This window comes from Pelophylax lessonae, assembly GCF_965119305.1.
Source record: "Pelophylax lessonae genome assembly, chromosome: 6".
Lineage (NCBI taxonomy): Eukaryota > Metazoa > Chordata > Amphibia > Anura > Ranidae > Pelophylax > Pelophylax lessonae.
Window position 1 is genome coordinate 82,662,818 of NC_138773.1, and position 13,979 is coordinate 82,676,796.

At 47.7% G+C, this 13,979-nt stretch overlaps 1 protein-coding gene across 2 annotated transcripts in view; it reads right to left on the reverse strand.

The window, feature by feature from the left end:
- Window positions 1-409: 409 nt before the first annotated feature.
- Window positions 410-13,979, reverse strand: part of BRAT1 (BRCA1 associated ATM activator 1) — a 44,887-nt gene continuing 31,317 nt past the window's right edge. For both annotated transcript variants that reach the window (XM_082262479.1, XM_082262478.1), the window contains 3 exons: window positions 11,421-11,519; window positions 8,642-8,832; window positions 410-1,226 (listed from right to left, as the gene is read on the reverse strand). In XM_082262479.1, coding sequence (XP_082118605.1) covers window positions 531-1,226; window positions 8,642-8,832; window positions 11,421-11,519 — 986 coding nt within the window. In that variant the 3' untranslated portion in view covers window positions 410-530. The remainder of the gene's footprint in view (window positions 1,227-8,641; window positions 8,833-11,420; window positions 11,520-13,979) is intronic.

Sequence of the window (13,979 nt, forward strand, 5' to 3'; positions counted from 1 at the left end):
CGTGCAAAATCAGTCTCATTTCTGCAGAGAAACGAATCTGCTTCTAACCTCAGCTTGTTCAGTTAAGCTTTGCCAATTGGTTTCTATGCAGAAGTGAGACTGATTTTGCACTCTGCAGCTTTAGTAAATAAATACCTCTGGCTCTTAATGCACACCCCAAATTCATGTACCTGTTAATACCAGGTACATGGATCTGTTGCCCGCATTGAAATGTCACGTGGAGGCTCACTGAAATTCTAAAGAGTATCAAGAGACACTTTATGAATTCCCCTGAATGCAAATACTGTGCATTGTGTTGCTCCGTTAAAAGGTCATGCACATTTTTTCATTCATTATAATGTGTTTGTAGACTATTTATATTAAATGGCCCTTAATGTTCTATTGCAAACTGTAACGTTAAAAAAAAAAAAAAAAAAAAAAAAAGCTTACAGGTCAATCTTTAAAATGACAGCTGATTGGGTACTATAAGCAACACCGGTACATTCATTATAAGGTCCAGTACTGTTCTGCAGCAGTTCTATTCCCTGTCCTTAGTAGCAGTCGGCATCTTGCTCCTCTCCACCACACAAAGTGGCTCTGATGTCCTGCAGGAGGGACAGGGGGGATTCCTGGAGATAGTCACTACTCTTTGACAAGGAAAACTTCATACCATCCAAATCAATTCTTTCCAAGATGTCGGTCACCCAGTTAGTGTCCAGCTCTTTGCTCCCATTATCTGCATGTGCTGCACTGTGGAGGTGTTTCAGTGTACATTCCAGCCAATCTCTCCTATGCAGCTCCGAGGGAGCACCTCTCCCCTCACATAGGGACGGTTTTACAGATAGCAGAATTTCACAGGCTTTCAGTGCCACAGGTCTGTCACAGTCACACAGACAGCTCAGTACAAACTGGAAGAGGCCTACGTGTTCACATCTTATCAAAGCGTCTTCTATGGGGACCATCCTTTTGTTACAAGGTAAGCTTGCTGTGTATGGGCAGCTCTGATAAGTGCTCATTTTAAGTGCCTGGGTTATGTAGTCATAGGCCAGATTGAGTGCATTCACCTTCACTTCCCAATCCAAGTCACCAAGCGTCACTTCCAATACACGAGACACAAGCGACTCTGTGTCATGGATCTCTGCCATGTGACCTTTCCTAAGCCAGTCAGCGAAGACCTTTACCACAGCCCTCCTGGGGAATCCTTCAGTGTCCTGACATAAAATGTCCAGTAAAGTTGGCACCAGGTTCTGCAAAAAAATAAGTAAATTATTATTTAAGCGTTAAACACATAAAGACATTTCTTGAATGGATTGAGAAAGAACAGGAGCACTTAATCACAGTATATATGGATGTCTCAGTTGTTTATGTATAAAAACATTTGAATTTTCACATAAGTACTGTATAGTTAATTATCACTGTGAACACAGCAGCAGTTGTGGTTAATGTAACTCCACTGCTTGTGCACTTTACCGTTATTTCTGGTTTTTATTTTTGTTTTTTGGCCTAGGTTTTCCTAAGCGCTGATACAGTATCTCACAAAAGTGAGTATACCCCTTACATTTTTGTGACATGTCTTGTCCATGTTATGTCATTGCTGACAGCATGAAATAGGAAGGGGTTTTCTTTCTTAAGTAACACTTTTTATAATCAACTGTCTGCTGGACACCTATTAATAAATGGTATGACTCACCTGTAGATGTACACACACACACACACACAGTCAGGTCCATAAATATTGGGACATGGACACAATTCTAATCTTTTTGGCCCTATACACCACCACAATGGATTTGAAATGAAACAAACAAGATGTGCTTTAACTGCAGACTTTAATTTGAGGGTATTTACATCCAAATCAGGTGAAAGGTGTAGGAATTACAACAATTTGTATATGTGCCTCCAACTTTTTAAGGGACCAAAAGTAATGGGACAATTGGCTGCTCAGCTGTTCCATGGCCAAATGTGTGTTATTCCCTCATTGTCCCATTTACAAGGAGCAGATAAAAGGTCCGGAGTTCATTTCAAGTGGGACTGTGTAGCTTGTCAATCAGCACCTGGCCACTGCTTTCTGGATTGACAGCCCAGCCTCAGCTGCTGAAGCCCTCCCACTGTAAGCTGCAGTATTTGGGAGGGCGAACATGTGAGACACTAATAAAGGAGGAATTGTCTAACTTAGGAAATGTAATAAAATTATTTTTTTTTTTAACAAGTTTGTGCATCATATAGTAACTGAATCTGAGATCTGCTTAGACTGCCATAGAGGAGCCTTTAGATGTACTTTTATACCGGTGAGCAGACTCCAGAAAACTTAATTTTTGTAAAATCTTACCGTAAAATTCCTTTCACTGAGTCCTCCGACAGTCGCCGCCCACTCACAAGTCTTCACCAATGGGTATTGACCTTTGCTCCATAGGAGTAGCTAGGCAACAAGAATTGTTAATACAAAAGCTTTTAGCATAGACACACCCCTAGGGGCTGTCCCCTCAGTCAATACCTCCCTGCACCAGCATTCCCAACTCAGTTTGGTAGCATAGCAGTAAGAGTACACAAAAACCCCAAAGAGGGGCGGGGGGTGGCGACTGTCGGAGGACTCAGAGAAAGGAATTTTACGGTAAGATTTTACAAAAATTCCATTTTCTCTTACGTCCTCCGACAGTCGCCGCCCACTCACAAGTCTTCACCAATGGGATGTCCCAAAGCAGTGTAGACATGAGGGGTGGGAGACGCAACCGTAGAAAGGCAACGCAGTACCCACATCAGAGAAAGGAACCTTACCACAGTAAGAGAACCAACTGGGCAACAGGAAAACGTGCTCAACAGGAGCAACAACCCAGGAAAACAAATAACCCAGGGGTAAAACACCCCAATAACCAAGGGCCCAAAAAAACAAGGGTCCCTAGGAAACTGCCGCACTGAGAACTTTACGGCCAAAGGAGGCATCAGCCGATGCCTGAACATCCACCTTATAGAACTTTGAGAAGGTGTGAACGGACGACCAAGTCGCCGCCTTACACACCTGGGCCACAGAAGCCTGATGACGGTAAGCCCAAGACGTACTCAAAGACCTGGTAGAGTGCGCCTTCACAGGGAAGGAAGGAACCTTCCCCTTCAAGGCATAGGCTTGTTCAATGATCTGTCTGATCCATTTGGCGATGGTCGCAGCCGACGCCGCCATGCCCTTCCGAGGTCCCTCAGGAAGGACAAAGAGGGAATCCGACTTGCGAAAAGATTTAGTGGACGACAGGTAAACCCTGATTGCCCGGACCACATCCAAGGAATGTAAGGCAACCTCCTTCGGATGCTTAGGCTTCGCGCAGAGCGAAGACAAGACAATGTCTTCATTCAGGTGAAATTCCGAGATCCTTTTCGGAAGAAAAGATGGGTTAGGCCGCAGGACCACCTTATCCTTGTGGACCACCAGGTAGGGAGAATTGCAGGACAAAGCCGCCAGCTCCGACACCCTGCGAGCCGAAGTGATCGCCACCAAAAAGGCAACCTTCTTGGATAACAGAGACAACGAGATCTCCCTGATCTTTTCAAAGGGAGCCTGTTGCAACACGGACAGAACCAAGTTCAAGTCCCATGGAGGTAAAGGGTTCCTCCTAGGAGGGGCCAAATGTCGCACCCCCTGAACAAAGGTGCTAACCAATGAATTAGACGCCACAGGGCGTTGAAAGAGAACGGCCAGCGCAGAAATCTGACCCTTAATCGTGGCCAACGCCAAACGCTGGTCCACGCCCGTTTGAAGGAAAGCCAACACTCTCGACACCGAGTATGAGCGAGGGGAATACCCCCTGGACTCACACCAGGCAAAATAAGCTTTCCAAGTACGGTAGTAAATCTTCCCCGAAGAGGCTTTTCTAGCCTTGATCAAAGTGGGAATGACCTCAGGGGAGAGACCCCTATCCTTCAGGACCTGGCTTTCAACAGCCAGGCCGTTAAAGCCAGAGACTGTAAAGCAGGATGGAATATCGGAGGAGGTCTTCTCCAAGTGACAGATGCCACGGAGCGTCGACTGCCAGATTTACGAGGTCTGCGTACCAAGACCGGCGAGGCCAGTCCGGCGCCACCAGAATCACCGTGTGCGGTTCCGAGGCTAACCTGCGAAGAAGCCTGGACAGCAGTTGAATCGGTGGAAAGGCATACATCAGACGATACTGATGCCAGGGCGCCACTAACGCGTCTGAGGCGTCTGCCCGAGGATCGCGCGTACGTACCATGAACCTTTCCACCTTGTTGTTCAGACGAGACGCGAACAGGTCCACATCTGGGGAACCCCACTTCGCGCACAACATCTGGAAGACATCCGGGTGAAGGGACCATTCTCCCTGGTCCAGGGTCTGGCGACTCAGATAATCCGCCTGCCAGTTCTCCACCCCCGGAATGTGAACTGCTGTTATCGCCGGGACGTGCGTCTCGGCCCAAGACAGAATGTCGGCTACTTCCCGAGCCGCTCGGGCACTCCTGGTGCCCCCTTGGTGGTCGATGTAGGCCACCGCGGTGGCATTGTCCGTCTGAACCCGAACTGGACGGCCCCGAAGCCGGTCCGTCCATCTCAGAAGGCAAAGCTTTATCGCTCTCAATTCCAGAATGTTGATCGGAAGGGAGGACTCCTCCTCCGACCAAGTTCCCTGGGCGGACAGAACGCCCAGAACACCACCCCAACCCGACAGGCTGGCATCCGTGGTGAGCACCGTCCACGATAATGGACGAAAAGACTTGCCCCCCGACACCGCCGGGGACTGGAGCCACCACAGAAGATCCCTTCTGGTGTCGTGGCTCAACGAGATCCGCAGATCCAGGGATTGCGGTCGCCCATCCCACTCGGCCAGAATCTCCGCTTGGAGACCCCGCGTGTGAAACTGGGCAAAGGGGATCGCCTCGAAAGACGAGACCATTAAACCTAGACATCTCATGCATGTCCGGAGAGACGAGTGCCGGTTGTCCCTGAGGGACCTGACCTTGTCCTGAAGAGTCCGAAGCTTGTCCACCGGCAGGAAGACCTTCGCTTGGACAGAGTCCAGAATCATTCCCAGGTAGGGAAGACGAACCGAAGGACACAGAGTCGACTTCGGAATGTTTATAGTCCAACCGAACTCCTGCATCATGGCGGACAGGTCGGTCACCAGGCTCTGACTGGCGTTTGACCGTATCAGGATATCGTCCAGATACCCCAATACAGCAATGCCCTGTGCTCGCAACAGGGCCAGAACCGGCGCCAGCACCTTGGTAAAAACCCGCGGAGCCGAAGCGAGACCGAAAGGTAACGCCACAAATTGGTAGTGATCCTCCGCAATGGCGAATCGAAGGTACCTCTGGTGACCCTCGAAAATGGGGATGTGTTGGTACGCATCCTTCAGATCGATGGAGGCCATGAATTCCCCCGGACTCAGGGCAGCCACCACTGAGCGCAGGGATTCCATGCGAAACTTGCGAACCCGTACAAAGCGGTTCAGAGCCTTCAAGTCCAGAATCGGACGCACCTTGCCCTCCTTTCTGGGCACAGTGAACAGATTGGAGTAAAACCCCCGAAATCTGTCCCAATGAGGCACCGGGACCACCACCCCCTGGGCCCGCAGGTCCCGCACCGCTAGGTGCAAATCCTGCAAGCGCTCCGGAGACAGCTAAAGATTTGAGGGAAAAAATCTGCCCGCCGGCCGAGAGAGAAATTCGATCTTGTAACCAGATCGAACGATTTCCTGAACCCATCTGTCCCGAATGCGGGCCAGCCAAGGTTGTAGGAAACCGCGCAGATGTCCCCCCCCACCCCAGAAACGGGTGAGGGCACCCCTTCAGGCGGAAGTGGTATGGGAAGCCGAACCGGACTGGCCGGACTTCTGCTTCCCCGCCCACGGCTTCTTCTGGGAGCCTTGGCCTTTGAAGGGCTTGCCCTTGGACTGCGACCGAAAGGCACTAAAGGACCCCTGAGAGGGCCTAGACGAGGAATTCCGCTTGCCACGGAAAGACTTATGCTTGTGAGACTGGGGCAGGAGAGTACTCTTGCCCCCCGTAACCCCTTTTATCAAGGTATCCAAAGCCTCGCCAAAAAGGCGAGACCCCGCGTAGGCAAAATCCGCCAGCGTCTTGCGAGAAGATTGGTCGACCGACCAATTCTTCAGCCAAATCAGACGACGATTCAGAATCGCCACGCTGGACAGGCGCGCAGCTAAGGGAGCTAAATTCAAGTCCGCATCGCACAAGTACATGACACCCTGATGGATCTGGTCCACCATAGCCAACGTGGTAGGTGAAGCGGAATCAGCCGCCAAGGTGCGCCTGAGCATCTTGGTCCAATCAGCAACAGCCTGTGCCGCCATAATGGAAGCAAAAATAGGCTTCAGCATAGAACCAGCCACCATATAGGCATGACGGGCAAGAGACTCTATTCTCCTGTCCGTAGGGTCCCGGAAAACCGGGGTAGCCTCAGAAGGCACCGCAGTAGCTTTGTTCAAAACGGCTACCGCATGATCCACCGGAGGTGCCACACACCAACGCTCGTCGGTGGCAGGCGCAAACGGATAAAGCAGTTTAAACTTATTTGGCACAGTAAAGGGCTTCTTTAAATTGCGCCACTGTTCATTAACCGTATGGTGAAATTCAGCAGGGCAGGGAAAAACCTGCGCTGATTTGCGAGTCCTCTGTGTTCCAAAAGAAGACACCCTAGCAGGAGGAGTAGGCTCATCCTCCAGGTGCAAGGTGTCCTTTATGGAAGCAATCAGCTCATTCATGAGTGCAAGCTCTTCAGGCGAGCCAGGGGGAGAAACATCAACCCCCTCCACCTCAGGCTCCCCCTCGTACCCCACAAGGTCTAAAGATGAGCGGGACCCCGAGAAGGGTACGCCAGCCACAGCAGCCACATCGCCCTCTGAATCAGAGGAAATGGATAACCTGGCCCTTTTTGCGGATCGTTCAGCCAGCAGCATCTGCACCTGAGACACTAAGGAAGCCACTACAGTGGTCAGATCGGCCCCCTCGGGGGGTGCAGCAGCCCCCTGGTCCCCCACCAGGGCGGGGGGAAACTTGCTATCCTGAGAATCCATGCCCTAGTACAGAAAAGTATAAAGGAACTGGCCCTTTAATACCACGGCGAGCGCAGCCCACCGCACACTGCTGTATGCACTGACCCCGCAGGGATAGACAACACTGAGCAAGGAATGACAGGACAAGAAGGTAAAAACCTGGAGAGAGCACACCAGACTGCTGCCACCGATCGCTGTTCCCAGAGAAAGAGGAAGTGATGCAATGCTGGCTGACTGATATAGCCTATTGAAGGCTCCGGCAAAATGGCCGCTCGGCCGGGGGAGAAGGCTACAATAAAATGGCGCCGCCATGTGCATGGATGAGTACCGCCCGCCAAAATGGCGGCGAATGGCGCCAAAACACGGCGCTGCATAGGGACAGGGCCCGTCACAGTATTCAGGCAAATAAAATGGCGGATCGCCGCAGCGACCGCCGCACACACACATGTCTGCACACAAAACTGCACCCAGAGCATAATAAACAGCAGAGCAGGATGGCCCCCCCTCGCAGCCCACAGGCAGTGCAGCCACACAGGGATCTGACAGGGAGCCCGCAGTTACACAGACATGGAGGGTAATACACAGCCACAGACTGACACCCATACAGAAGGTCCCCACACAGAAGGTGCTTACCGTACCAGATGGCGTGGGGAGCCGTCTCCAGCGACAAACCGCTATCAGGGCAGACAGGGAGTGCCGCAGCCAGGACGCTTGTGGACCGCAGTCATGGCGTCCAGTGAGGTAGCCACCTCACAGGCAGCATCCCTGCAGCGAACAGGGATGGGTCGTTCAATGTGCCAGGGTAAAACCTAAGCTGAACGCTCGATGGCAGGCTGGGGATCCATCTGGCTCTCAGCCCTGGGAACCAGGGCGGCCAGTCCGAGACCCAGCTCCGCATGATGATTCTTCATCAGAAGATCCCTAAACTAAGGCTGACAAAATAACAGCTAGTAAGGAAAAGAGAAAAATACTTGAAATAAAATCAAATAAAGGGTAGAAGGCTGAGACTGAGCCCCAGCACAGGAAAGAAGCTACTCCTAAGCTAGGCAAGATCAAACTGAGTTGGGAATGCTGGTGCAGGGAGGTATTGACTGAGGGGACAGCCCCTAGGGGTGTGTCTATGCTAAAATCTTTTGTATTAACAATTCTTGTTGCCTAGCTACTCCTACGGAGCAAAGGTCAATACCCATAGGTGAAGACTTGTGAGTGGGTGGCGACTGTCGGAGGACGTAAGAGAAATATACATTTTAGTAATTTACCTTACCACTATTAAACCTCTATTGATCTTCCTTTGATTCAGAGTGTTCAATGTAAAAATGCTGACTTTGAGGTCCAAAAGCTAAAGCTCTGCCTTGCCACCCTGCAATTTATAACTTTCTATTGGCCATAAAGGCTTGACGTGTTGTAGATTCCTAATGGGGAGCTCCAACTTCACTATTTGCATGCTTCATGTTAGGTGCAACAGGGAGGCTTAGAAAGATTCAGAAAAGTTATGTGGGGGAACTGGGGAGGCGGCGATACTTCCACTGGAACATTTATTACCTTAATGCAGGGAATGCATTAAAGATACAAAAAAAAAACTTCTGCCTCTAGAACCACTTTAAATAACAGTCAGGATAAAAATAATGTCCAGAGACACTTACTTCTCTGTTCAAAGCTTCAATGGACAAGATACTGCTGAAGGCAGATGTGGGGTTAACATAAGCAATATTGGCTATTTGTCCCATGCAGGTCACAGCACTTGCTCGGACATAGCTCTCTGAATCCTTGATAAGGTCTACAGCCAGCTGCAGAAGTCCAGAAGAACTCAAAGCTTGAAGAACATCTCTATGCTCTGCAAAACAAAAAAACACAATTCACAGAATCTTAAATTACCACTTGAAATGTTGTACAGGACAAGAAGCTTTTCATAAAGTAATATTAAAGTTTGATTTATTTATTTATATATATTTTTTTTAAGAACAAACGTCAAACCTACCTGCTCTGTGTAGTGGATTTGCACAGAGCAGTCCTGATCCTCCTCTTCTTGGGTTCCCCACTAGAGCTCCTGGCTTTTCTCCCCTTGGGAGTGCCCCATAGCAAGCTGCTTGCTATGGGGGCACCCAAGGAGGCTCACTCCTGAGCCGCTGCTCTGTCTGTCCATTCAGACACAGAGTGTGGCTTGGCCCTGCCCCCAATCTTTCCTCATAGAGAAAACTAAATGGATTGCTTTCAAAATAGCTGAAAATAGATAAATATGTTGAAAGCAGACTGCGGGTCCACTTGCTGGCTGGACAGAAGACTGTATAATGTTTATATGACTTTAAAAATAAATAATAAAAAAATGTTCTGACCATGATAAAAAAAATATAAAAAAAAACCTCTACATTTTTGCATAGTGTGGGTTAAAGCAGAAATCGAAAACTCCCAGTAAACTTAGTTAGGTGTTCATTAAAAAATATCGAGTTCACCTTTCTCAACATTACACTCGTATTTAGGGTGTAACATAACATATTGAGCATCCACCTCTTCACCCTCTCGATCCTCCTCCTGCCTGTGACAGCGGGCGGGGGAACCTCCCCCTGCAACCGCTGTCATAGTTTAAAAACAACAGCCCAGCCATGTCCAGCTCCGCCCATACATCCGTGTCATTCATTCACAGGGTTCTGTAAATGAATCAACTACAAATACCGTCAGCCATTCCAGCTGACTGCTTGTAATTCTCAATTAACTTCTAGGGCATTGATGAATGCTCTCATAGTCCATTGAGCTTCCTGGACTTCAGTAACTGCCAGGCAGTGTCAGAGGTATGGCAGATACTGTACTGACAGTCTGCAAGAATTTTTTTTTTTTTTAAAGAAGAGCTTAGCCATTAACCACTTTACCTCTGCTCACAGTAATATTACTGCGGCAGAGTGGCTCGTTATCGTCTGACGACGTAGTACTACGTCGTCAGACACTCCCCCTTCTGGGCGGCGCTTGCGCGCCGCCGGAGGCTCGCTCCCGCTGTTTTCATTCACAGCGGGAGTCGGGCCAGGGGAGGAGCAGCGGCGATCGCCGCTGCTCTTACCCGATCGTCGGGGATCGAGTCTGGAGATCCGCCCGCTGTGTGTAAACACAGCGGGCGGATCTCCATAGTGACAGGGAGTGACAGATCGGACTGTTCAGCATAGCTGAACATCCGATCTGTCCATGACTCACTCAGTCACCTCCCCCCCTACACGTCAGTAAGCACCAGGCATACATTAACCCCTCCCTCTCCAATAAAATTAACCCCTTCCCTGCCAGTGTCATTTTTACAGTAACAGTGCATATATATAGCACTGATTACTGCAGTAATGTCACTGGTACCCCCAAAAGTGTCAAAAATGTCAGTCAAGGGTCCGATCTGTCCGCCGCAATGTCGCAGTCCCGCAAAAAAAATCGCAGATCGCCGCCATTACGCGTTAAAAAAAAAAACACCAAAAATGACAGAAATCTTTCCCTTTGTTAGTAAACGCAATAACTTTTGCGCAAACCAATCAAAATACGCTTATTGCGATTTTTTTTACCAAACATAGGTAGCAGAAAACAAATTGGCCAAAAATTTTTAAAAAAATTGGTTTTTACATCTTTTTTGGGGGGAATTTCATATAAAAAAATGTTAAAAATATTGTTATTTTTTCAAAATAAACGCTCTTTTTTTGTTTATAGCGCAAAAAGTAAAAATCGCACAGGTGATCAAATACCACCAAAAGAAAGCTCTGCTTGTGGGAAAAAAAGGACGTAAATTTCGTTTGGGTACGGTGTCGCACGACCGCGCAATTGTCAGTTGAAGTCGCACAGCGCCGAATCGCAAAAAGTGGCCTGGACGGAAGACAGCAAAATCCTCCGGTGGTAAAGTGGTTAAGATTCAACATTTAGTGTCTGTAAACCCTATCACATCAACATCCACACTGGAGGAGAAAGGGCTATCATGGTAAATCAGGAATTACTATAATTCACAAAGCTGTAAATCTAACAAATGAAGCTTACTCATTGGAGGAGAAAGAGCACAGAAATGACCTCATTGGGAACCCTTTCATATGGCTGCTCCATTCAGATTTGTCTGTCAGTTTTTGGGAATGGAAGCTCAATGTCAGTCTATGAGCAGGGAGACATAAACGGACGTATGCAAGTTTACTTACAATCAATCCACTGCAGTCCTGGAAGAATGGGAGAGCCAGGAAACCACCATGAGCAGCGGCGGCCCTTCTCAGTACCAAAAAAAGTGATCCGCCCAGATCACTTTTACTAAATAGATGATTGCGGTTTGTAAAAAATGACACTAAGCTCATTGCTATTGCTGCAGCTATGAGCTGGGTAGAACCACTTGCCGAGAGGCCTAAAATATGCGTATGACTGTCAGCAAGTGGTTAAACTAACCTTTCAACTGTAACACGGCATTTATATGATCCGATATACCTTTATCAAAACTCAGAAGGTGGGTGATGAATTCTAGAGTACTATCTCGGACCTCCCAACAGGGACTGCACAAGCGTTTCATCAGCAGGGGGCAAAGACCTAAAAAAATAAATCACAAATTAAATTTAGCAAAGTCATTAACAATTAGCTGGTTAGTTTATTATGTTAGTGTCCAAACAAGGTATAGTGGGAGAGTTTTGCATGTAGTGTGTTATGGGCTGAAGCTCAGTAGTGGTTTAAGGGCTCTTTAGCTAATTTTATTGAAAAAATAAAAAGGAAAGTTTCAACAAAGTTGCTCACGCAAGAGATTTTCAACAGTGAATAGCCAACAAAAGTGCTGAGCCACCTGGTCGCTGATATCATCTCTGGCCTTCCAGACCGTGAGCTCTTCAGGCTCACTCTAAGTCTTAGTTACAGCACCTCACTGCACGGGCCTACTCATGGCCTTGTAGATAGGGTTCTCCTAGCACCCCGGGCTCTCTCACTCTTCTAAGATCCTCTTCAGTCCCCTGGACCTGCTAGCTGCCTCAGTTTTCAGTCCTGTCGGCTCGCTCAGCTGTCCCAACTCTCACAGTCCTGCAGGCAAGGAATCTTTCCCAAACGGAGTTCCATCTCCTGAGTGGATTACCTCTCCTGGCTGGAGCACACACCTATCTCCACACAAAGCATCTCTCTCCAAATGGGTGCTTTGAGTGTCTTTTGTACCATTGGTTAATTTGATGAGGGGATGCACTGCACACCTTTTCTGACATTGTTCTATTTGTTGGGTGTCCAGTGTGCCCCTGTGTCTTTAAGTTGAGTTGGCTCCCTCTAGGCATACCTCCCCCATATTTATTACTATATATGTGCTCCTACTATGGAGGCTCTCAAAATGTATACAGTTAGGATTACAGATAATACTGGGGTGCCTTGTCGCAGCCTCTGCAGCCTACGCATGTATTTGCAAATGTGTGCAAATGAAAACCCCTGTTTTTAACGTGAACTGTTAGACAAGACAATTGGGTTTGTTGCAGTCTGGTTGGGAAGTTGAGTTGAGAATTTTTGTTGAGCTATGGTTAGGCCTGGCTTATAAGGAATCTGAAAACCTATGCGCTTACACAGCGTGCAGGTCTCCAGCAAGACCTGGACGCAGAATTGAAGGCTTCGTCCCACCCAAGACGCCCAGGCCCCAATCTGGGATTACATTGCCCGGAGAAAGCTGAAACCACAGTCTGCACCCCTCACAATAAACACGTCGGAGTCTCGCACTCTGCCTTAGTGTGAACCCTGTGTCAGTGTCCATTTCCATATAGGCAGTGCCTCACTCACATGGTCAAAGTAAATTATTTTTGTATGTATATTATTAAGTATTTATTCTGTGCGAAAATGCTACGTGCAGAACTTGCTTATGGTACATCATATTGCAAGTGCCTCCTGCTATACTATTATAAACATAGTTCTTCCTATCTAGACTAAATTTTTGATCTATTCAACAGCACTACAACATGGCAAACACTTGCTTAGAATGTGTGGAAAACTGCCAAGTTTAAAACAAGGCAGCTACATAAAGTATGGATCTAGGACACTCCTGACATCTAGGCTATAATGCTTGCTATCACACCACTCTCACCAGGAACCTGGAATACTTTCAGTCTGGTCTCAATTTCATCCACAGAGATTTGAAAAAAAAAATCACATTTGTATGAGGACTACAGAATGAGGATTTGGCAACAAAGGTGATTTTACAGTCGCACATTCCTCTTCCAGAAAAACATTGCAAATAGCTACAAAGCAGAGTGAAGAAAGCAGAACATCAATGCAGAAGAAACATAATGATCAATTTGTGAAACAGGGGGAACTGACCCAACATTGTACTTTGCTCTACACTCTACCACCAGAAGCTGCCTTCATGGTTCTGGGGAGGGCTCTTACAGAACTACAAATGGCCAGGTCCAACAAGAAGCACATTCAAGATCAGGAATGTTATTCTCTGTGAAGTGATGTCAGGGAAATAAACATGAAGCAATCAGCCTCATGCTCTCTGTATATTACAACAATTTTCAATATTTGATTGAAGATCTATATGTCAATAACAGCACAGGTATTGCACAGAGGTCTGAACTATACATGGATCTTTCTCGGCCAGTCCTGTCATGCTTTAAAATTATGTACACTCGTGGAATGGCGCCAAACTACGATATCTAAAAATCTCCATAGGCGACGCTTTAAAAGCCTTTACAGGTTACCAGTGGAGAGTTGCACTGGAGGTCTGGTGCTAGAATTATTGCTCTCGCTCTGATGTTTCTGGCAATACCTCATGTATGGTGCAATTGCCGTTTACGCATTTGTGGGAAACCAACGTGCAGGGTGCCCTAAAATCTTTTTTTTTTTAACACTGTTTCTAAAAAAAAAAAAAAAAATGTGATCACTTTTATTGCTGTCACAAGGAATGCAAACATCCCTTGTGACAGCAAAAGGCAGTGACAGGTACTCTTTATGGTGATATCTGGGATCTCTTACCCAGTCTCCTCTGCCCTTAAAAGCATCTGATCACACCAAGATCGGTGTGATCAGATGCTT